This window comes from Scyliorhinus canicula, chromosome 15 (genome assembly GCF_902713615.1).
Source record: "Scyliorhinus canicula chromosome 15, sScyCan1.1, whole genome shotgun sequence".
Lineage (NCBI taxonomy): Eukaryota > Metazoa > Chordata > Chondrichthyes > Carcharhiniformes > Scyliorhinidae > Scyliorhinus > Scyliorhinus canicula.
The window spans coordinates 13,378,857-13,404,331 of NC_052160.1; the positions used below are offsets into that span (position 1 = coordinate 13,378,857).

At 40.7% G+C, this 25,475-nt stretch overlaps 1 protein-coding gene across 1 annotated transcript in view; it reads left to right on the top strand.

The window, feature by feature from the left end:
• The window catches only part of usp7 (ubiquitin specific peptidase 7 (herpes virus-associated)), an 84,123-nt gene that overhangs the window by 33,475 nt on the left and 25,173 nt on the right, over nucleotides 1-25,475 (top strand). Inside the window, 13 exon segments of the mRNA XM_038820353.1 lie at nucleotides 837-975; nucleotides 2,993-3,081; nucleotides 3,390-3,498; nucleotides 5,328-5,458; nucleotides 6,236-6,290; nucleotides 11,085-11,165; nucleotides 11,252-11,342; nucleotides 11,421-11,503; nucleotides 15,049-15,158; nucleotides 16,557-16,713; nucleotides 21,666-21,810; nucleotides 22,936-23,066; nucleotides 24,105-24,239. Of these exon segments, the coding sequence (XP_038676281.1) occupies nucleotides 837-975; nucleotides 2,993-3,081; nucleotides 3,390-3,498; nucleotides 5,328-5,458; nucleotides 6,236-6,290; nucleotides 11,085-11,165; nucleotides 11,252-11,342; nucleotides 11,421-11,503; nucleotides 15,049-15,158; nucleotides 16,557-16,713; nucleotides 21,666-21,810; nucleotides 22,936-23,066; nucleotides 24,105-24,239 (1,456 nt within the window).

Genomic DNA, 25,475 nt, shown 5'->3' on the forward strand with positions numbered 1-25,475 from the left:
GACCAAATGCTATTTATTGCCCTTGCAAAACTATACAAACCATTGTAATTTCGTAATCTGTTTCTTAGGAATGTCGTTGGCAAACTGTCTAATTTAAAATGGAATGAGCATTTTTTCTGAACTGAAGGAATGGCAAAGTTCCACAAGAGCTGCTGTAAACTTTCTGTATGTGAAGGGATGTCTGAATTTGAAGTATTTTAGTCCATAGATGGAAGGGTTAAAATTGGAATTGAAATAATGGACCTAAACTTCTGAATTTGAAGGATTCCTATCCATAGATGGAAGGGTTAAAATTGGATTTAAAATGATGGACCCAAATGTTCCCTGTATCTTGTTGGGGTGATGCTAATCAATCATCTGTTGCCCTGGGAAGGTAGTGATTGTCAGGCATTTTTAACTAATCGTTAAACTGGTTGCCTTGCTAGGTCACTACACACAACATTGAGCCAGCCATGTGGTGGAGGACTGGGCTCGAGCATATAGGACTGGTTAGGTGATGAGTTCCTTTACCTGAAGGGCATTGATCTTTTTATGACCATTAGGTTGCTTGTTTTATTTCCATCACAGTAGTTGCAAATTACCAAATTCATTGAATTCTGTTTTCAAACTTGGTGTGATTTTGAACTGGATATTTGGGCTGCTGGTTCAGTATCATAACCAATATACACCATGCACCAAATCTTGGTGTTTCACCATTTCCTATTTTGTTGGATAATGTAACACATAAATTTTTAGTTTACGTGTGAACTATATGGCTTTAGAACTTGTGCATTTTGTCCAAGCTAGAGAAAATTAGGATTTGTTTGTAACTAGATAATTCATCTTCCCTTTTGTAGATCATGGTCCTGTCATGCCCAAGCTGTTTTGAAGATAATAAACTACAAAGATGAAGAAAAGTCATTTAGTAGAAGAATCAGTCATCTTTTCTTTCACAAGGAGAATGACTGGGGTTTCTCTAATTTTATGACTTGGAGCGTAAGTATTACAAAAATTTATTTTTTCTGTAAACAAGTTCTTTTGTTTAGCCGTCCCAAGTTGAGCCGTAAATATAGAATCTCCTCGTTGTCTTGTCTGCATTTAAAAACTGCCAGAAAGTGGGATGAATATGGGGGAGAATACAGGCATGCTTATTCCAGTACACAATGCTGCAGCATCACAGGCATTCATCTTTTGGAGTATTGTCATGCAACCTTAAATTCATTGCTGCCCATAACTCATTTGGTAAGCTTATTGTGTAATTTTGGGGTAGTCCATGTGCTCCATAATCTGTCATGGTCTTGGAGTAAGAGCATTGTTCTGATCTAATTGAGTGAACTGGAGTCTTGGCGTTTGACCAACAGGGATGTATTTTTGACGTTTATGCTTACTGAAGTGGTTGAATGGTTGAAACATCAATTTGTCAATCCACTGGACTCCCCCAATAAAGTTTCTGTATTTAAGCTAGTGTTTACCGTATTCTGTAAATTGAAAGTAATTTATTGCCAATTACTCCATTGCTTTAGTTTCAAATTTCCTTCCTTCTCCTCCAAACACGGAAATGTAGACCATCTTCCTTAACCTGTATGTATGTGGATAATGTACCCATATTCCCATTCAATTGATCTTTGTTTGATCCTATTCTGTACCTCCGTATTGAATTCATAGCCCCCCGGTATTTGCTAGACTTGGAAAACCCCTCCTTTTCCCTGCTCGCTTTTAATTATTGCCGTTGCATTTTTTTACGCCTATTTCTCTCTGTACAAAAATGATTGGGGAATTATTTTTCTGGAATACATGTTTATTTGTTGCATGTTGTCTCCTCCTCCTCTTTCCCCTGTCCCAGCAAGTGGTGTAGCACTTTGAAAATTGGGCCCACTTCTTAGCCATATATACCCTTCAAATTTAGTTTTCCACTATGAAGTACTCAACATCAGTTTACAACATACAAGTGATCCAAGTACACAGAGTATACCCTCTTTCTATCACTTCCATTTGGCCCAGAAAAATGTTGAGTTTGCTTCTATCTTTGTGGGAAGCAACCCCTGTGACAATTTCCATCGGTATGTTTACATCCTTACACAGGGAGTAGTGCTGTAATCGTACATGCATAATTGAGTGTTTAAGGGGCAGCACGGTGGCACAGTGGTTAGTATTGCTGCCTACGGCGCTGAGGATGCGGGTTCGAATCTCGGCCCTGGGTCACTGTCTGTGTGGAGTTTGCACGTTCTCCCCGTGTCTGTGTGGGTTTCACCCCCACAACCCAAAGATGTGCAGGATAGGTGGATTGGCCATGCTAAATTGCCCATTAATTGGAAAAATAATTGGGTACCTTAAATTTTTAAAAAATAAAATAGTGTGTTTAAGTACAAGGCCTATCTTAGGTCAGTTGCGAGTCATTTGGATTTCAAAGATTGTGTCCATGTATTTATCTTTTCTTTAAAAATAACGTCTTGTGGAACAGGATGCTTGATCCTGTATTGTATGTGAAACAACTTATTTGCCATTTTACACTTAATCTGCCTAAACAGAAATTGTATGACCAAATTATAACTGCCTGATGCAGCTCTGGAATGAATTTCCATAGATCGGGGCATATACGTCAATCTGGCATGTAAGGCGACTTAATCTGTTCAGTCCCAAAATTCCTGTTTTTGCATGTACTGAGTCACCCCCCTTTTTCAGTCTGACCTGTTACACACACACACATTAGTAGTTGGCCTCAATTTGCCACCCCACAAATCGATGCTAAAGTACGCAATAACTGGGTACAAGGGAACAAATGGGCGATAACAGGCTGTGTAACGACGATGCACGGTAGTTTAAAACATGCTCTGAGAGCAGACCCTGTATGGCAAATGACGATGGCCATGACCCATACCAGCAGTTCACTCGGCTTACAAGTTGTCCCCCGTTTTTGGAAGGATTTTTTGAGGCTTCAGAAATGCATTTGTAAGCTGACATTTACAGGATGTTAATTGAATAGCTATTTAATACCTGTTTAAAATCTGTTCAGGAAGCAACAGATGCTGAAAAGGGTTTCATAGAAGATGACAAGGTTGCATTTGAAGTCTTTGTTCAGGCTGATGCACCACATGGAGTGGCGTGAGTATTGTATTTAAATTCTATATTATGGGGTGCCTAGATTGAGATGGTTGACGCAAATAATTTGGTGATTGCGAATTCAGCATAAGATATTATCATAATATGGCTGTTATTTCTTGCTAGGTAATGGATTTTTTTGGGGGCTGGGGGAAGCGGTTCATCAATCACTTTCTAACTTATGGGTGCATGGAATATGGGAGAAAATTGGAGAGTATGAATTTCTGCATAACTGCTTACAGGTATTTCAAGGGAAGCCATATGTTGGAAAGCTGAATTGAATGCACCTGTTGTTGAAAATTTAATTCTAGGTGGGATTCCAAGAAGCACACCGGTTATGTAGGCTTGAAGAACCAGGGGGCAACCTGTTACATGAACAGTTTATTGCAGACATTGTTCTTCACAAATCAGCTGCGAAAGGTAACGTGAATATTCACAATTAACCTGAAAATGGTTGCAAGAAAACTAGTCTTGCTGCATTTATGATTTTGTTTTTGGTTAAACATAAATGGCATAGTGACGAGAACTCTTTCCCTAACAGCACAGTGGGTGTCCCTACACATTAAGGACTGCAGCGGTTCACGAAGGCAACTCGCCACCACCTTCTGAAGGGCAACTAGGGATGGGCAATAAATGCTGGCCTAACCAGCGATGCCCACATCCCATAAATGAATTTTTAAAAAGATGCTGCTGAGAGCTAGCAGTGTAAAAACATTCTTATAAAAAAATGAAATATTTACTATTGCATTAGTTGCATTTTTACATTGAAATTGAACTAAATTAATTACTTTGCCTATTCGAGCTCCTGTCAATTCTTTTTCAGATGGTGGGAACAGGGATGTTAATCCTCCTGTGCCAGGGAGTGTAAAATTGGTTAAATCTTGTTGCGATCTGTGCTATTATGTGTGCATTCGAGTGTTGGATAAAGACTAAATTTGGCTTGGCCTTGATGTCTGATGTTTGACGAACTTGCTATTGTTTAAAAGTAGGATGTGTCCTTGAGATTCCACCCTGCATGCTTTTTGGTGTTGCAATTCCTCATCACCCATTAATGCCGTTCAAGATTGTAGGAGACTTGAGATATTGTGTCCCCCACCCAATGTGTTTCCCCAGTCCTTTAACTCATGTTTCTTCATGAAGGCCTGCCTTCTCAACCTTGCGCTTCGCCTAAGTGTGATGATCCTCTGGTTAAATTATCACTAGTCAGATCTCCCTCTCAAAGAGGAAAGCAGCCAATGTTTATCTGGGACTATGGCGACTTTACAGTACCTGTTTCTTATGCAACTTTTTATATGCACACAATAAGCTAAATACCTGTTATTCATGCCTATCGTCTTTAATTTATCCCTATAGTCTTTAATTATTCTTTGTTTATTCTAAGCATTAACAATGCTGCTAAAGAAGAGTTTTATTACTCCTACAATATCATGGACTGACAGGGTGACCACCTTGATTACTTCCTTGTACGCTGAGGATTTTCAAAGTGTTTATTTCGGTTTGAGTGCCATTTCAGTATATAGAACTGAGCTGAATTGCAGTCATAGCCACTTGTGGCCTGGAGGCTAGTGCCAAATAGCTGCTTCTTGGAAGTTTTCAGATGGACATATATAGTTTTTGTACCATTTTTGAAGTTAGTATGAAAGAAAGCCCTTGAAATAAGGTACAATGTAGAGCGCATCTCTTTTGTGGTAGTTTTAAGTCACTTGAGTAAGAAGCTCACCTCTGCCAGTAAATTTAATTGTAAAAATTATTTTGCCTCAACGTCTTCCAAATATATGACTTAAATTTGCCATGATATGCGTTAAGTAGTTGCACCCACAATATCCTAGTTTTGATTCCAGTTTTATTTAATCTTGGCCATGATATTAGACGTTTAGATAGTCAGATTAGTGTACTAATAGTTTACCTGCATAGAGCATTACAGGGCTGTTGGGTGCTGGAGAGCAGTTCCTATGGAAGTATACCCAGCAATGGTCACCAATCGCATTGAGAGCAGGAACAAAGTAGGGATTGGTTGCAGTGGGGAAAGACTTGCATTTGGGATGAAAATCAGAATGCATTCAAAGGAGCTTGTGGCTGATGTCAGTGTAAATGCAAGAGATGCTTTGCATATGAATTAAAATGTACCAAATTTAGAAATCTTTTCTCCACCCAAACTGGTGAACTTGCTGGGCTGAAATTTTGTTCTTTTTTTTTATTTTTATAACTCCAATTTTGCTGATTGATCTGATTTTCTTTGTCTTGCATAGGCTGTCTATATGATGCCAACAGAAGGGGATGATTCATCAAAAAGTGTCCCCTTAGCATTGCAACGGGTGTTCTATGAATTGCAGCACAGTGACAAACCAGTTGGAACTAAGAAACTGACTAAGTCTTTTGGGTGAGTCAATGAATACTTGTACATATATTTGAAAAGAAATTACATTTACCTTTAAGAATTAAGGCTGCATTTTTGGACTATTTACTGCGCATTCAGTTTACATTCGAACTAAGTTTTAATACTCCTGTGCCGATTGCTGAGTGACTTAACTGGGATACTAACGTTTGTATGGTGCCTTGATGGATAGTGCAGTAAGTGGTTTGTCATTCTATCCCCATGACAATCTTGATCTGATTGAGTTAATCAAATTAACAAATAACTTAAATGTAGCCTTGAATGCCTGTTTGTATCTGTTTGCTCATGGCAAAAAATATTGTGCAAACTTGAGTCAGTGATTGTTCCCTGTCTGCAGGCTGTACTTCAATCAGTGAGTGAGGATGTATTTGAATGATTGCAAGTGGAGAGGGAGTCATGCAATGTTCCGTTAAAAATTTAGTTGCCTTGTACAGTCAATTTTTTAGTGCACAGTCCTTTTAAGCTTTTTGTGCAATTGTGATTTATCGGAAGAACAAGGCCTGCATGGTATCTTTCAGGCAGCTGAGCTTTGTGGGAACATTGGTGGGGGGGTATCCATGTTTATGTTGTGCTTATTTTCATATTGACTAGTCACAATTTGCTTAAATGTCTGTTGAACCTGTGCTCTGTATATGTCAGGTTAGTTACGGTATAACTTGCAAACCAATGCAATGTAACTTGCAAAACATTGGACAATTATGTTTCACAAGTGTTAGTCAGTGTTGTCCTAAAAATAAAAGCTTGATTAATTTTCTTGTTTAGGTGGGAAACACTAGATAGTTTTATGCAGCATGACGTTCAGGAACTGTGCAGGGTGGTAAGTATTTTTCCTGTATTCATTGATTGGCATTTGATTAATCTTGCAGCACTGCTGAGGTTAACTCAGTGACAAATTCAAAAACTATCTTGTGGGCAGTGTGAATTGATGTTGAAGCATTCCTGATTTCTAGTCTGACTTAATTGATTGTGCATAAAACTGAGTTCTGACTTGGGGTTGAAAATTTCATTCTGGATTTGCGGACAAGTAAGGGGCGGATAGAATGTTCTGCACAAATGTGCAAACCAGGCTACCGTGGTCTTCTTGACCCAGTTTCTTCAATGTGGGATACTATAAATCGCTTTTATATGCAGACCCCTCCTGCAAGCAAAACTATATGGAAACTTTTTTTGAATTACCAAGGAGCCTATAGTTCCCCCGTTGTCTTGGCCACAGTTGACTTGTCAACCCATCAGTACCCTTTTCTCCTCCAGTGTAAATTGTTGTGATTGTTTTAAAGTTTGCATTCTTTCATTTGGTCTAAACGGAAGGCTTCAGCAATATATCACTCTTGGCAAAATTATCCGTTCGTCTAATTTTAATTGGCACATTTGAAAACCGTATGAAAAATGTGTCTCCTGTAGGATTCCATTTGGGATATCCAAGCTACAGTTACATTTTGAACTGTGTGCTCGTTTGTGGTGTTTGAATTGTATCAGATCTTAAATGCTTATTATAATTTTTATTGTCACAAGTATGAAATTACTGTGAAACGCCCGTAGTCACCATATTCTGGTGCCTGTTCTGGTAAGCTGGTACGGGAATTGAACCCACGCTGCTGGCCTGGTTCTGCATTACAAACCAACTGTAGCCCACTGAGCTAAACCAGCCCCTGCCAAGTACACTCGGGATGCCCAAGTTGAATAGTCATTTGGTCATACAGAACTTGAATATTGCTGAAAAAATACATTTTGTCTTCACTCATCAGAACAGCTACAGAAGATATATCAGCAGTGAAGGGAGCAACAATTTATACTGCATGAGAAGAGAATGTTGAATTGGCAAGTGGACTCTGGTAAAGGCGCTGCTATGGAGAGTGCAGCAAAGAAGAGTTCACTGCCAAGCTTACGTTTCAAATTCAAACCAGGCAGGTTGACTCGCGACAAACCTGCTGCATTCTCCATGGCCACATCTCTGCCAATTCAGAGTCTATTAAGAAATCTTTACTCGTGCAGTATAAATTGTCTCCTTTACAGTTGGTTTATAGTGTATAGTTGTTTTGATGAATCCAGGATGAAAAGCTTCAGTAGCATGTCTTTTTTCTTTTCCAACGATACCTGCTGGGCTCCATCCTGTGCTCGCATTCACCTTTGAAGTGGAGCTTTAAATCAACTCCCTTTCCTCTTGCGTGCCAGTTGAGAAATCTGCCAGGGGCTTCACTACCGTGGTCCACGGCAAGCCTACCATCACTGGTCAATATACATGCTAGGATTTTCCACATGCTTATTCCACATGCTTCCACAAGATTATTCAAAAAGAGAGGGAGATAGAAAGCAGGAAACTACAGACCAGTTAGCCTAACATCTTTCACAGGCAAAATGTGAGAAGTCATTCTTGAAGATTATAGCAGAGCATTTAGAAACATTCGAGGCAATCGGGCAGCGTCAACAAGGGGAGTTGAATACAAAAGTAGGGAGGTATGCTTCAGTTGTATAGGGCGTTGGTGAGACCACGTCTGGAGTATGTGCAGTATTGGTCTCCTTTTTCAAGAAGACATGTACATGTGTTCTGAGCAGTTCAGAAAAGGTTTACCAGATGAATACTTGGAATGAGTTTGCTGTCTTATGAGGAAAGGTTGAACAGGCTAGGCTTGTATACCTGGAGTTGGAAGAGTAAGAGGTGACCTGATGAAAGAAGAGATCCTGAGGGGTCTTGACAGTGGATGTGGGGAAGATGGTTTTCTCTTGTGGGGCCACTTGTAAGACTGAGATGAGGTCCCCTATTTCTGAGGGTCCTGAGTCTCTGGCACTCCATTTCACACACAGTTTACAGAAGCTGAATCTGTGAATATTTTGAAGGCAGAACACATAGATTCTTTGTTATCAAGAGGGCAAAAGGCTATTGGGAGTAGGCAGTGTTATGAGCCAGGGCTTAGAGAACCCCAAAGTGTATCATGGAGTTCACCTGACCCACAACTTTTAATAGATTGTGGTTTGGGGAGCACACGGCCCACTCTACATGTGTGGTACAGCAGAAATCAAAAAGTATTTTTTAAAGCAAAACCATGTTTATTCTATGAACTCAAGTTAACCTTTTTAAAACCTAGAGTGAACATCTTAGCAACCATTAATTCAAATGCAACCCCCAAAGAATACAACGCTAAGTAATCTTTACTTTCCTTTTAACTCCCATAAGACTTTAAAAAAAAACTTTTAACAGAAGCGCATCAGGTTTAAATTCACTACTGAGAACAGTTATCACTCTGAATTCACCAAATGATCAAGAGATAGTCTTTACATGGCAGAGAACACAAAATTAGACCTTCTTTGGCTGACTGCAACTCCAACCCTGAAACAAAACCAAAAAAAAGCAGACACACCCAAGCTTTCTCAAAGTGAAACTAAAAAGCAGTGCCAGAGCTCAGCTCCACCCACACTCTGACATCACTGCAGTAACATGAGCAGACACACATTTCTTAAAGTGACATTACCATGGCAGCAGGAATGTGGGTTTGAAGTTATAATCCAGTCAGCGATGATCTTATTTAATCGCAGAGCAGGCCAAGTGGCCTACTCCCCTAATTTGTATGTTCTTATTGGCAAACCTCGTAAACAGGGCCCAAGCCATTCACCATGCACCTTTTATGCTGAAATTGAGCACATCAAAGGCATCTTTTGGGCTAATGGCTACCCTGAGCAATTAATTTCATGCATATCACTCATGAAGGGTGTTATTTTCAGCCTTGAAAATTACTGTCTACCTCAGGACAAGGTATCTCAGAAATGTGAGCAACAGGTGAAGCTTGCTGTTTCACGCTGCTCCCATGCAATTGCAACACAAGTGGTATTCACCACGAGCAGGATGCTGAAAAAACATTCTGCCTATTTCAGAAATGAGTAATGTAGTGTATAAATTTCAGTGCCAGTGTGATGCTCAGTATGTAGGCTGTACGTCCCAAAGAACGGTGGATTACATCAAACAGCATTACCCAGCCACTGTTTGCAACAGGCAAGTACAGAACGCACCGAACCAACTCGTGCATGCAAAGCTAAACTCTACCCAATGCTAGTTTGACAGCATTTCCTGAATAATCCTCGGTGTGTGCAGATTTACATTGACGACCAGTTTAAGATTGTCAGTCAGGCTCGCAGTGTGGTGCACTTCTATGTACTGGAAGCTAATATGTTCTCTGCAGACACAAAGAACATGTGCACACATTACGCCTGTTTCAGCTCAACAAAATATAGAGCTGTTTGCTGACTCATCCTCTGGGCAATGCCATGACCAAGCAGGGACAAACTGCCTGGTTTGAATTTCAAGCTATGCTTGGCTGTTAACTGTCAGGCACCTGGTGCATCCTCCATTGCAACACCGAAACCAATTATAGTTTAATTGCCAACCAATTCTTATGCAGTCAAAATTATTCTTTCCCCTTGTATTGGTATTCTTGAAGGGTCCTGATGAGTGCAAAGTGAGAAGTTTTGATGTGGCTCTCGTTTTTCAGCAATAGCCATGTTCTGTACTACCAGATGATTGTACCCAAGTCACTTTATGATTTTGTGAAGGAATTTCAATCCCTTGCCAAGCTATTCTGTTGAATATCTGGCATCCCTTCTCCATCACTGTCCTACTTGCTGCCACGTTCGTCACTTTAGGATCGAGGTTGTTCAAAGTATTGAATTTTCCATTGTTTCTATTGCGCTGTCCTGAATGCACCATTCTGTACAGCTGGGTTTATTTCTCATGAATGAACCATCCTTTTTAAGGTTGTTGGAATTTATTGAATGGAATTTTGTTGAATGTTTTTTCACCTTTATGGGATGTGGGCTTCACTGGCTAGGCCAGCATTTGTTGCCCATCCCTAATTTACCTTGAGGCGGTGGCGGTAAGCTGCTTTCTTGCTGTAGGTACACCCACAGTGCTGTTAGGGAGGGAGCTCCAGGATTTTGATGTACTTTAAACTTGGAACTAAAGGAACTATTAATAGGCATGGTTTAGTGTAGATGTTTAAGAAATATTAAAACTAGGTATGAAGCTGAGAGCTGCTATGTAGAAACAGATTTAGAATATTCCACTTGGTGGCAGCAGGGGCATCAGCAAATAATGGAAACACTTGGGAACTAAAGCAAATTGAAAGAGCATATGCCTGTTTTCTTTTGTCAGCTGCAGACTTTTCTTGCTGAGGACAGCTAGCGTAAAACCTCAATATTGCGATATTATTATTAGTTGAAAAATTATATGGTCCCAAAAACCTTGAAATTGTGATCCTTAAGCTGACAGAGGTTCCAAATGACTGCTGATCTGAGCTCACATTTCTAAATCCTCTCCGAACTGAACAGTTTACATTAGCGTGAAATGTAATTTTGCAAATCTACACTATAGAAAGCTTCACCTGCCAGTAGCATTTGCAAGGCAAGTATTTGAATACACCATATCCCATGAGCACATGCTCTCATTTGGTATGTACATGTAGAAACAGGATTCACTGCTTGCAGCAAGGATTTGAAAAACTGCCCCGAGTTCTGGATTAACATTTTAGACTTTTCTTATGTGTTGTGAAGACGCATTAATCTGGACAGTTTTGCAGTAATTGTTAATTTATCTGACAATAGGTTTCCTCAATTTTTTCCCCAGCTGCTTGATAATGTTGAGAATAAAATGAAAGGAACCTGTGTAGAGGGCACAATTCCAAAATTGTTCAGGGGAAAGATGGTGGTAAGTAATTAATTACTCAGTTAAGCAATTTCAAGACCTTTGTGGTGGTTTTGACATCAGTTAACATTTTCTCTTTGTTTTTAAAGTCATATATTCAGTGCAAACATGTGGAGTATCGGTCTGAAAGAATAGAAGATTATTACGATATTCAACTCAGTATAAAGGGAAAGAAGAACAGTAAGTATAACTATTTAAACTTATCATGCGTCCATTCAGAATTGCAACAAATTAACAGTTGGCTTTATTGTTCTGCAGTATTTGAATCTTTCAAGGATTACGTAGCAGTGGAGCAGCTGGATGGGGATAACAAATATGATGCTGGCGAGCATGGTTTACAGGTATGTTTCTGATGCTATACAATGTATGACGAAATGTTAAGCTTTACATTTGACTAATATTCTGATCATCAATTTAGCAACAGCCAGTAGTAGATTATAATCACCGAAAAATACAATGCAGGCGAGGCCCTTCGGCCCATCGAGTCTGCACTGACATATGAAAAATACCTGACCTGCCTACCCTATCCCATTTTCCAGCACTTTGCCGATAGCCTTGAATGTCATGATGTGCCAAATGCTCATCCAGGTAGTTTTTAAAGGATGTGAGACAACCTGCCCCTCCAGGCAGTGCATTCCAAACCATCACCACCCTCTGAGTTTAAAAAAAAAAGGCTTTTCCTCAAATCTGCCCCCCCCCCCCCCCCCCCCCACCATCCTGCTCCTCACCTTGAACTGACTCTCCAAATACTGGGAACAGCTGCTCCCTATCTACCCTGTCTATGCCTCTCATAAACTTGTACACCTCGATCAGGTCGGCCCAAGTCGTCTCTGCTCCAGCGAAAACAACCCAAACCTATCCAACCTCACTTCGTAACTTGAACAACCTCGTGAATCTCCTCTGCATTCCCCCCGTGCAATCACATCCTTCCAAAATGTGGCGACCAGAATTGTATGCAGCACTCCAGCTGTGGCCTCACCAAAGTTCTATACAGCTCCAACATGATCTCCCTGCTTTTGTAACCTATGCCTTGATTGATGAAGGCACGTGTCAATATGTCGTTTTCACCATCCTATTAATCTACCCTCCTGCCTTCAGAGATATATGGACAAACATGCCACGGTCCCTTTGTTACTTGGAACTACCAAGTGTCATGCCATTCGTTGAATACGTCAAATTTCTCCTTCCAAAGTGTATTATTCCACTCTTTTTTCAGGGTTAAATTCCATCTGCCGCTTATGCCCATTTGACCATCTTGTCTGCCTTCCTGTAACCCAAGACGCTCGGCTTCACTAATCACCACCCGGTCAACCTTTGTGTCATACTGATTCTACCCCCACATAGTCATCTATGTTGCTTCTATAAATGATTAATAATAGGGGACCCAGCACAGATCCCTGTGGTATGCCACTGGACATTGGCTTCCTGTCACAAAAGCAGCTCTGTCATCACCCTCCATCTCCTAAGTATCCCATGTGCAATTGCAGCCTTTTGAGTCTCCCATGTAGGACTTTTGCAAAGGCTTTGCTGAAATTCATATAAACTACATCAACTGCACTACCCTCATCGACACAACTGGCCACCACCTCAAAAATTTCAGTGAAATTTGTTTGGCATGACCTCGCTCTGATAAAGCCATGCTGACTTATCCATGATTAAACCGTGCCTCTACAAATGAAGATCAATTTTTTCTTTCAGAATTTTCTCAAATAGTTTCCCTACCACTGACGTGAAACTCACTGGTCTGTAGTTCCCTGGCTTATCTGTACAACCGTTGTTAAGTAGTCGAACCACAATGAGCTGATCTCTGGTCCTCTGACACCTCCCCAGTGGCCAGAGAGGAATTAAAAATTTGGGCCAGGGCCCTTGCAATTTCCTCCCACAGCCTGGGACGCAATTTGTCTGGACGGGAGATTTGTCCACTTTTAAGCCTGCCGGCACCTGCCAATACTGTCATAGAATTTACAGTGCAGAAGGAGGCCATTTGGCCCATCGAGTCTACACCAGCCCCTGAAAGAGCACTTTACCTGAGTCCACACTTCCACCGTAACCCTGTAACCCAACAACCCCACCGAACGCTTGGACACACTGGGGCAATTTAGCGTGACCGATCCAGTTAACCTACACACCATGGACTGTGGGAGGAAACTGGAGTACCCGTAGGATACCCACACAGACACTGAGAACGTGCAGACTCTGCACAGACAGTGACCCAAGCCAGGAATCAAAGATAGGTCCCTGGCACTGTGAAGCAACAGTGTTAACTGCTGTGCTACCTGGCCGCCCCAATGTCAATTTTCTCAAGAACTTCAGTCTCTCTCCCTGGTTCCATAGCTACGTGCTCATTCTCTTGGGTGAAGATGGATGTGAAGTATTTGTTCAACTCCCTACCAGTACCCTCTGGCTCCATCAACAGATTGTCCCCTTGGTCTCTAATGGGCTGTACTCTTCCCTGGTTACTTTCTTCCCATTGATATACTTATAGGGCACCTTGGGGATTTTCTCTGACTTTTGCCAGTCAGAGCTTTCTCATATCCCCTCTTTGCTCTCTCAATTGCTTTCTTAAACTCCATCCTAAACTTTCAGTACCCTACTGATGCCTCTGCTGATTTACTCCCCTCGTACTTGCTAAAAGCCTCTTTTCCTTCTCATCACCCTGAATATCTATGGTCATCCATGATTCTCTGGGCTTGTTACTCCTTTGTATCACTGCACGGAATATGTTGGGCCTGTACCCTCCCCGTTTCCTTTTCAAATGCCTCCCACTGCTCCATAGAGTAATTTTTTCCGGTTTACTGTGGCCGGATTCTACCTTATTTTATTTAAATCTGCTCATTTTCACCCTCCCAATCCAAAACATTTTGTTACAATTTGTATATTTCTTTATCCATAATGAGCTTAAATTGCACCAAGTTGTGGTTGCTATCACTAAAATGCCGCCCCACCAATACCTCAGTCACCTGTCTGGCTTCATTCCCTGGAATTGGGTCCCTTGTTGGACCCTGTACATATTGACCTAAAACTTTCATCTGCAGACATTTTAAGAACTCCACTCCATCTGAGCCCTTAACACCATGACTAACTATCCCAGTTAATATAACTGAGTGGAGGGAAACCAGTCAGACTTTGAGACATTAATTCTTTACTGCATAAATAATTCAAATTATTTTATTAAAATACTGAATTGTCCCAGTTTTCTTTTTTCAAAGAACACATTCAGGGCTTAATGCTTCTGAGAAATATTTCATCCTGGAATATACAACTCCAACATGACCTCCCTGCTTTGGTAATCTGCCTTGATTGATAAAGGAAAGTGTCACATATGCCTTTTTCGCCACCCTATCAACCTTCCCTCCTGCCTTTTTTCATATTGAAGCTGTAAATGGGTGTTAATTGTGTGATCTTTAACATGTTTGTGTTAGTTGGCATTCCTGCAGTTCATTACATAAAATCATATCCAAGTTGGGGTCTTATTGCTTGTTATTGGAACCTCTGCCTTTTGATATTTTTGATCATGTTTTATTGTAAGACGTTGAGGATCACCCAGAACAAGTTGATCAGAAAAGGTTCTCCTGCCGTTAAAATCTGATCCATATCCGTTCAGTAGTTACACTCATCCCGTCTGTATTTACTATCTTCCATTTCAAAACTCATCAGAAGCATTACTTCATAGTGCACCTGTGGTGGAGCCATTTGGAAAAAGTTGCCAACAGCATCTGATACAAGAGTCGCCATGTGCTGGTCTGCTTCCAGTATAAGTCCTGCATGTTGGCCCCCAAGAATTGCATAGTTTCTTGATCACTCCGTTCTCATCCTGGGGAGAAATTTACGCCCGTCTATATCAAATTCCTAAAAGTATATAAATTAATTTATATCTTGTGCACAGGATGCAGAAAAGGGCGTGAAGTTTCTTACCTTTCCACCGGTGTTGCATCTTCAGCTTATGCGTTTCATGTATGACCCACAAACTGATCAAAATATCAAGATAAATGACAGGTAAGCAGACTTTTACTTTTGTCCATATTTTCAGGTACTAATTGTAAGAAAGCACAAGAGAACACATGATAAAAGGGCAGTTTCTTTACAAGCCGATTAGCTGGCTTTCTGTATTTTAATTTAAAAGGGGGAAAATAGATGAGCAGAATATAATTTGACGAAAGTTCATGTTTTGAATTGAAGATATTATTCAAGCAGTATGCAGCATATACGGGCACTGCACAACTTATTATCAACCTATTCATGCTATTTAGAAGTTTGATTCACACTTTTTTTCTTATAAATTTAGACCACCCAATTCATTTTTTTCCCAATTAAGAGGCAATTTAGCGTGGCCAATCCACCTACCCTTCACATCTTTGGGTTGTGGGGGTGAAACCCACGCAAACACAGGGTGATTCACACTTTTGACTCCTTCTGTTCACCTTGTATGTGTTCATACATTCATAAACATTGATAAACCTATCTAGATAAAGCACCCTGCTTAATTGAAGATTTTATGAAATCTGAGTACGACTTTAAACTGGGATTGATCAGCGTGCTGGAAATGTTACCACATACAGTTTGGAAACTACTGTCCTAACATGTTGGAGCAAATTACCTTCCTGAACCAGCAGTAGGATTTGTAAAGATTTTACACCATTCTAGTTTCTGTAAAATGTGGAAATTAGTGTTTACCTTTTTGGAAATCTTCATTTAGAAATCGGAAATGGTTCTTGTGATACTTTCTGATAGTCGGATAATCCTTCTCACTAACTTGTCAAATCTTCTCTCTGACTCGCCTCTGTTTTTTTTGTGACTGGGTACCAAATCACGGTTCATTTACCATGTTTTTTTAAAGAGTCTGCAGCTTGCAAGTGTGCTGAAACAGTCTATGAAAATGATAGTTTATCAACCGACAAATTCTGAATCTTTTAGAATGTAGCAGCACCATCAGTCAACCTGTAGCAGAATTCTTCCTGATTGTCATATTATCATGACTGTCCCCAATTAACTGATGGTGGTACAAAACATTTTGGAGACTTAATGTTCAGGAATCTTAGACACATGAGTTCAGGTACAGTGGCAATCACAAGTTGTTATACAAATTATCCTCAAATTGATCAAGCATTTTATTAAGACCTCTTTTATAACATCACTGTCTTTCATTGTCATTATTTCAAAGAATAATGTGAATGATCACTTGAAGGACTTTGCATGGTCTGTGCTCGACCAGAATTGTTTCTGTTACACATGAGTAAAACTGCAGTACTAGCAATAGGTTACTAGTATTTAGCCCAAATGACCTCAAACCAACTTTGGACTCCCAATAAACGTTGCACACTTGCTGAAATATAAAATGTACAGTTTTCTCCTCTTTCAGTATTTTCTAAGGGCGATTTAATTTTATTTTTTAAGGTTTGAATTTCCTGAGCATTTGCCCCTAGACGAGTTTCTGCAGAAACCCGATCCCAAGGATTCTGCTAATTACATACTACATGCAGTGTTGGTGCACAGTGGCGATAACCATGGTGGACATTACGTAGTGTACCTAAACCCTAAGGGTGATGGTAAAGTGAGTATATAAACCACTGGTGAAGTAGCTACACTTAATGAGTGTGTATTGATGAGCAAGTCAAAGTTACTGTTTGGGTAATATGTGAAATATTGAGTTTGTGTGGAAATTTGAAGAAAACCGTTGACGTCCATTTAAAACCATTACCCACAATGTTGTAATTGACCTAGTAGACTTTGGCTCCTGGTCAGTTTACTCTGGTCACTGTTTCTTTCTTCTGTGGGTGGGAGGGTCAACGTTGGATATTTCACATTTGTAACTGTCCTCTCAGAGAACTGGAATTTTAAGTTGCTGAATCATTTTTATAAGTTAGAATTAAATGTTTCAATTTGAATGAGAGGATCAATTTCTTTTCATACGTCAATTAGGTACAAAATTGCAGGAACAAAGGCTCAGTGAATAGGGTATTTTAAAATTGTTAATTCCGTGCCAGAAGATCATTTTTAAAATTTGCGTAGTTACCCTCATAGCTGAGAATTTTAACATTGATATGTTTCACCCATGTTACGATCGGTGTCTCTCAGTTCTACCAGTTGGGTACTTGGAAAAGGTTCAGTTTGTAAGTGTAATGCCCAATCTCGCATCCGAAGTTTTCAAAATTCTACAGGTACTACTTTTAAAGGAAGCTGTGCAAAAAGTACATGTTGCTGAATGTGCAATTGTAGAGATTTATTTCGCACTTTTATTTCTCTCTATTTTTAAAATTTAGAAATTACTTTTATTTAAATCATAAAAGTGAAATAAATCATGCCTTTTCAGATTAGACTTTTCCAGCATTTTGAGAGATTAATTTGCGTCTCCAGTTCATTCTCATTTTTAAAATTGGTATTGTTAAAATGTGGCTGATGCATCAAAATGAGTGCCGTCTGTCTAAAGTAGGAAAATTGAGTCATGTTTGTTATTCAAATTGCCTCTGAGTTAATCATCAGTTTTGGACTACTGTGTAAATGTGACGCATGTCCCTTGCGGGAAGAATTTGTCTGTAAAACAGTCATTCTGGTGACTGATCACAGTTGAAGTTTTCTCAAGTAGCACAGCTCTGGTCATTTGTGCTTTCTTAACTGGGTGCTTACGCAGCCTGCAATAGAAAGCTGTTTTATTGTCATCTGTTGCACTCACTCCTGTTTAACGAATGTGTTTGTGTTTTATGGATCTCAATACTTTGACACATAACAATCCTTGAAGCAGTCCATATCCAAATGTAGCAAGACCTGGACAATATCCATGCTTGGGCTGGCAAATTACATTTGCGCCACGCAAATGCCAGGCAATGACCATCTCCTACAAGAGAGGGTCTAATCATCGCCCCATGACACTCAATGGCATTACCATCGCTGAATCCCCCACAATCACCTCCCTCGGGTGTTACCATTGATCAGAAACTGAGCTGGACCAGCTATATTAATACTGTGGCTGCCAGAGCAGGTCAAACCATCCCCCCACTCCGTCAAAGCCTGTCCGCCATCTACAAGGTACAAATCAGGAATGTAATGGGATACCCTCCTGGATGCATGTAGCTCCAACAACACTCTTAAGCTCGACGCTATCCATGATGAAGTAACTTGATGCTACCCCTTCCACAAACATTCAATGAACAGTGGCAGCCGTGTGTACCATCTGCAAGTTGCACTGCGGGAACGCGCCAAGTTTTCTTCAGCAGCACTGTCCAAACCCATGACCACTACCATCTGGAAGGACGAGCAACAGATACCAGGGAACCGAACCACCTGGAGGTTCTTCTCCAAGTTGCTCACCACCCCAACTTGGAAATGTATCGCTGTTCCTTCACGGTTGCTCAGTGAAATCCTGGAACTCCCTCCCTAACAGCTCTGTGGATGTCCTTGTGCCTCTGGAGCTGCAATGGTTCAAGGCTATTCACCACCACCTTCTGGGGGTAACGAGGGCTGTGGAATAAATGCTGGTCTAACCACATTGTGTAAATCCATTTTTAAAACACTTTTCCCATAGTCCAGTGTTGAATTGTCACTCTAGGTTTTAAAAAGTCTTACGGTAGTCTGGTCTGACCAGTAGACTGCACGACATGTATAATTCAGATGTATTATATTTGAAACTGTACCATTTTATGGCAGAGCACTTAGAAAACAGTGGCAGGATTGGACAGAGTCAGCATGGATTTAGGAAGGGAAATCATGCTTAACAAATCTACTTGAATTCTTCGAGGATGTAACAAGTAGAGTTGATGAGGAGGAGCCACTGGATGTGGTTTATTTGGGCTTTCAAAAGGCTCCCAACAAAGTTGCACGTAGATTTGCGTGTAAAATTAAAGCACATGGGATTAGGGGTAGTGTATTGAGATGGATAGAAAATTGGCTGGCAGACAGAAAACAGAGTAGGAATTAACATGTCCTTTTCCAAATGACAGGCAGTAATTAGTGGGGTACCGCAGGGATCGTTGCTGGGACCCCATTTATTCGCTATATATATTGATTTATATGAGGGAACAAAATGTAATACCTCAATTTGCAGATTACAAAATTGGGTGGGAGGGTGAGCAGTCAGGAGGATGCAGAGATACTTCAGTGCGATTTGGACAAGTTGAGTGAATGGACAAAATGAATGGCACATGCAGTATAATTTGGAAACATCTGAGGTTATCCACTTTGGTAGCAAAAACAGGAAGACAGACTTTTACCTGTATGTCCATGGATTAGGGGAGGGGAATGCGCAGCGAGACCTGGTTGTCCTTTTCCACTCGTCTCTGAAGGGAAGCATGCAGGTGCAGCAGGGGTAAAGAAGGCAAATGATATATTGGCCTTCATAATGAGACTTTGAGTACAGGATGTTTTGCTGCAATTATACAGGGCCTTGTAACCACACGTGGAATACTGTGTGCAGTTTTGGTCTCTATCTGAGGATGTTCTTGGTGCAGAAGTAGTGCCTCAAAGGTTTAGCAGACTGATCCCTGGGCTGGCAGGGCGGATCTATGAGGAGAGATTGAGTCGGTTAGGATTGTATTCACTGAAATTTAGAAGAATGAGGGGGGGGAGATTCTCACAGAAACCTAGAATTCTAACCGGACTAGACAAGGTAGATGCAATAATATGTTCCCAATGGTGGGGTGACCAGAACCAGGGGCCACAGTCTGAGTATACAGAGTAGGCCATTTAGGACAGACTTTTTAAAAATAAACTTGAAGTACTCCATTCTTTTCTAATTAAGGGGAAATTTAACATGGCCAATTCATCTACCCGACACATCTTTTTGCGTTGTGGGGGTGAGACCCACGCGGTCACGGGGAGAATGTGCAAACTCCACACGGACAGTGACCCAGAGACGGGATTGAACCCGAGTCCTCAACGCTGAGGCAGCAATGCTAACCACTGCACCACCGTGCCGCCCCTATTTAGGTCAGAGATTAGGAGAAATCTCTTCACCTAGAGAGTGGCCGGCCTATGGAATTTGTTACCATAGGACATAGTTGAAGCCAAAACATTGTATGTTTTCAAGAAGCAGTTATATGTAGCATTTGGAGCAAAGAGGATCAAACAAAATTGGGGAGGGGGACAAGGGGGACCATCCTATTGAGTTGGATGATGAGCTTGATCATAATGAATGGCGGAGCAGGCTCAAAGGGCTGAATGGCCTCCTATTTTCTTGTTTCTCTGTATGCAAACTGTTCATGCTACATTGTTAAATTAAAAATCACCAACAAATTCTGGAGGCAGTGGTGAAAAACTTGAGTGACATTTATGAGAGCTTTAGATGCATTTTTTCTGCCCTTCCTACTGTAAATCTTTCCGTATCTGATTTTTAATGAGATGCTAGTTTAGAGGATTTACTACTGGTGTACAAACCGCTTGCGTCAATTAATGCAAGCAATGGTGTAGTGTTGTGATTGTTGGGTTTAATTGCTTTTCAAGTCACGTAGGCATTGCTACCTTGAAACTTAAAAAGAACAAATGTCTCTAGAAATGCACCATTTGGTTTGGCACTGAAGTATTCTGACCTGGGGAATCACTGGTTCTGTTGGTAGTCTCTGCTCGCCTCTCTCCTTTGGTGATAGGGTCGATCTTGGCTGGTAAATGGCTTTCTTGAGAGAGAGTAACAAACATGAAAGCAACTCCTTTAGCCCATGGCCAAGTGAGTTGTTGCCGAAAGAGCAGTGCACTTTCACGCTGAGGAAAGAGAGGAATCATCTAAGTTGGGTGGCTAGACTTTTGGTCATTTGTATGAGGAGCGGTTTGATACCGAGACTCTTAACTTCAACATAATTACGCTATCGTACATTGATGTATGGTATTTGCTTGCCTTCTGCAAGGTTTTTTAAAAGATCAATAAAAGAGTAGAACAATCTAATTTAGTTTTCTGTACCCCATCATCTGACTTAATTGTCTTTCCACTCTTAATGTTTCAGGCTCTAATCCAAAAGCACCATTGAAGTTACTTTTGATAATTGCTTTTAACCTGAGAGCAGTGTACTTGTATGTTAAAAATTTTGTTGTAAAGTTGTTGACGTGACGTTCCCTTTTATATTTAAAAGGATAGTGCTTTGGCTTGTCCTGAGCTACAGTTAGTATTTTGTTATGGGTTTAGCACAGTCTTGTATTTTAAAAAAAAATCAATGTATGGTCGCAACAGCATACAGCATCAAAAGATTGCTCAAGTTAATATCTGAAGATTTCACCGTGTAGTTATGCACCAATACTGGTAACCAACCTTCAGATTTTAATGGTCTAAGCTTAAGACATTGTCAGGTTATCTGTTCTGCCATATTTGCCCATTAGTACCACCCCTTGAAACATTTGTACATTAATTGAATGCTTAATTGGTAGCCTTCTAAAAGCTAGCACCCTCTTTTACAGCATTCCAATTAATTCAGTTTAATTACATCATGGAACAATATTTTTTTAACTGTTTTGATTACTTCCTTTGTTGACTATAAAATTATTCGGGATGATGTACTTAATTCTGTTTTGTTTCCTCTTTCCAAGTGGTGTAAATTTGATGATGACGTTGTATCAAGATGTACAAAAGAAGAAGCAATTGAACACAACTATGGAGGTCATGACGATGATTTATCTGTACGACACTGCACCAACGCTTACATGATGGTGTATGTCAGAGAATCAAAATTAAGTAAGCGGGTTTTGAATGTAGATTGGAAATTCTGCCATTGGAAAATGTTTTGCAGGTTTATCCAATTAGCAGATCTTCAACGGGTGGTTGACTATTGAGAAAGGGGGTTCTCGTTTGTCATAGGATTGACCTGAATTCGCAGATTCTCTTCTGCGGATAGGTTGGAAAGATTGGGCTTGTTTCCGCTCGAGTTTAGAAGAGTGAGGGGTGACTTGATTGAATTTTATAAGATCCTGAACGGTATTGACAAGTGGATGTGGAAAGGATGTTTCCTCTTGTGGGTGAGTCCAGAACTCGGGGGCACTGTTTTAAGATTAGGGCTCACCCTTAAAGGAACGAGATGAGTTGAATCTTTTTCTGAGGGTTGTGCGACTTTGGAACACTCTGCCTCAGAAGGCAGTGGAAGCGGGTTAACTGAATATTTTACGGCAGAGGTAGATTCTTGTTGTGCAAGGGAATCAAAGATTATCAGGGTCGATGGGGAATGTGGAACTCAACACACACGTCAGCCATGATCTTATATGAATGCGCAGCTGGCTGGAGGGATTGAATAGTCTCCTATTTCCGATGTTCGTATTCCCGCATTTGACAGACGTTGCTTTCAAATGAGTACAGTGGCATTTGCGATTGCAGAACCTTTTGACCAATCAACGGGAGTACATTGGTCGCATATTGATTAATGGACAGCCCATCACTACTTGTATAACCTTACGGATGCTTTCTGGAACATCATAGATCTAGTTGGCATTGCCCTAAAGTTGCCTCGAAACATGTTTTGCCATATATGTAATAATGAACTAAAATTGTGTGCTTTGCTTGTTTAAGTATTGGTGACCTGTTAATCTTCGGCTACATCTGCTTCTTCAGGTGCATGCAAAATTATCACAGCAGAATGTTCCTTGGAAGTACTGGCCGATATTTCTTCCTGAACAGGTTATCTTGTTCATCTCAGTTGATTGTGAAATCATCTTTGCAGATTGGCCTGCAAAAAAAAAAGAGTACACCGAGTAATTTACTCACTGAAGTACTTGGGGTCATTCAACGCTTATTTGAGTATTTGTTTCATTTTGGGTTTCTGTTAGGCAATTTACATGAAAACAAATGTGTTCAAAACTCTGTTTAAAGGTGAGGTTTTACAAGCTGTCACAGACCATAACATTCCACAACAATTGGTGGAGCGCCTGCAAGAAGAGAAGAGGGTGGAGGCTCAGAAAAGAAAGGAGAGACAAGAAGCACACCTCTACATGCAAGTGCAGGTATTAGAGCACTCAAGTCATTTATATCTGACGGCAATTCTTGATGCACTTCCCTGTCGTAATATGCACACTACTTTTGATTGGAATTTGCCACATTTGTGTTTAGGAAACAGACAGCACACTTTACACATTTGCAGATATTCAAATTTAAGTAATTCCATGTTTGTCCAGCCTTTTTTTAAGACAAATTACTTCACCTGTAATTTGATAAATTGTGCAATTCAACCACATTTTTTATTAAAAATTAATTTTTCATCTGCAGGGCTATAAGAACAAAGCCCCATTTGAAAGGCACTAGGTAGCTGTGTCCTGATTACACTAAAAGCTTGCATCATATAAGAGATCTGTGGCAATGCACCATGTCTCCCTACTCTCATCACATTTAACTCCATTTGATGGCAGGCCAACACAGCTAGAAATATCTTCCCTCGGTGTAGCATGGTGGTGAAGTGGTTAGCACTGCTGCCTAGGGCACCAGGGACCTGTGTTCGATCTCACTGTTCGTATGTGTGGATTTTGCACATTCTCCCCATAACTGTGGATGTCTCCCCCACAACCCAAAGATGAGCAGGTTGGGTGGATTTACCCTGCTAAAAATTGCCTCTTAATTGGGGAAAAATAATTGGGTACTCCTAAATTTAAGTATCTTCTCTCGAAGGGTTGTGAATGGTTGGGAGTTCTCTACCCCAGAGGGTTGTGAATACTCGGTCACTGAGTACATTTTTCTAGTCACTTAAGGAATTAACGGGAGCGGTAATGGTGCATGAGAGATGGGGAGGGGGGAAGTAGGTGGTGAAAGAAGGGAAATTGCCCTTGGACTGTAGTACAAAATGGGGGAATGGAATCAGGAGCTTGTTTTTAACACCACTCCGCTTTCTTTTTCCCCCATCAACTCAAATCAAGTGAATTGCTTAGGGTGGCTTTAAGTGGTTATGATGAAGCCAAATGCAAACTGGTTTAGATGTATTGCAATATTGTAATCGTTTTTATTTTTAAATTAAATCTAGTCAACTGATTCCTGCATTTTGTTTACTTTAGATAGTAACCGAAGACCAGTTCTGTGGACATCAGGGTAATGACATGTACGATGAAGAAAAAGTAAAATATACGGTGTTCAAAGTCCTGAAAAATTCCACACTTGCAGAGTTTGTTCAGAATCTATCTCAAACAATGGTTAGTATTTCAGCACGGCATGTTCAACACTAAAGCCAGAAGAGCATTTCCCACGGAAGAAATGTTTTCTGTCATCTTAATTGGCATAATGAAACGAATGAAAATCGCTTATTGTCACAAGTAGGCTTCAAATGAAGGTACTGTGAAAAGCCCCTAGTTGCCACATTCCGGCGCCTGTTTGGGGAGGTTGGTACGGGAATTGAACCGTGCTGCTGACCTGCCTTGGTCTGCTTTCAAAGCCAATGATTTAGCCCTGTACTAAACCAGCCCTATATGACCAAATAATTCGAATTGCTATGCAAACGTACTTTTGAATCTGTTCTAGATCACTTCAGGCTTTCAGTAAAAGGCACTGGGTGTTGTGGCATTCATGTAAATCTTAACAGCAGTACTGTTCACCTTTTTCAAAAATCAATGGCACTGGATAGTATGCGTCTTTCGTTTCAGGCATCAGATTTGGATTAGCAATAACCATCTTATCTGTCAGAGTTCATGGCCCACATCAGACTTGAAATCTTGGTTGATACGATGGCAGGACTTGAAACAGCATGCTGTACTGGAAGTTTTCATGCAGATGGGATGGAATACTCGACGCTTGCATGGATGAGTACAGCTCCAGCAAACCTCGGGAAGCCCAACACCATCAAAGCCAAAGCAGCCTGCTTGATCAGCCCTTCATCCACGCCTTAAATATTCATTCCCTTCCTGCCACCGCCAGTACGCAGTGCCAGAGAAAGAGACACTGCAAGCCTCCTTCGATAGCACCATCCAAACCGGTAGCCCCTACCACCTCAAAAGACAAAGGCGGCAGATTGATTGGGACACAGCCATCTGCAAGCTATTCTCCAAGTCATAAAGACCATTCATTCATGTGCCTCACTCCCCAACCCAAGAAAATTGGCCAGTTGTAACAGTCCAGATTATACCCTAGCTGAGATCACTTTCTCGGCGTAGTCCTGAGACTTTTGGGTATGTGTGTCTGGTTTAATTAATCAGGCATTGCCACCTTCCTCGAGGCCTTGGGGAAAATATTTCTTTTGGGTTCTGAGATGTAAGGCGCACTTCTGTATAGAATGGAGCATTTTGTGTTTATTACCCACAAGGTTGTGCACTTGGTTCTAAATTTTCTATAAAGCACCATGACAAGTTGTCACTTCCTTGAAACTACTGCATTGGAATGCTGCACTAAATAATATTTTTAAATTATGTAACTGATTTTACCTACATTTTCATCTC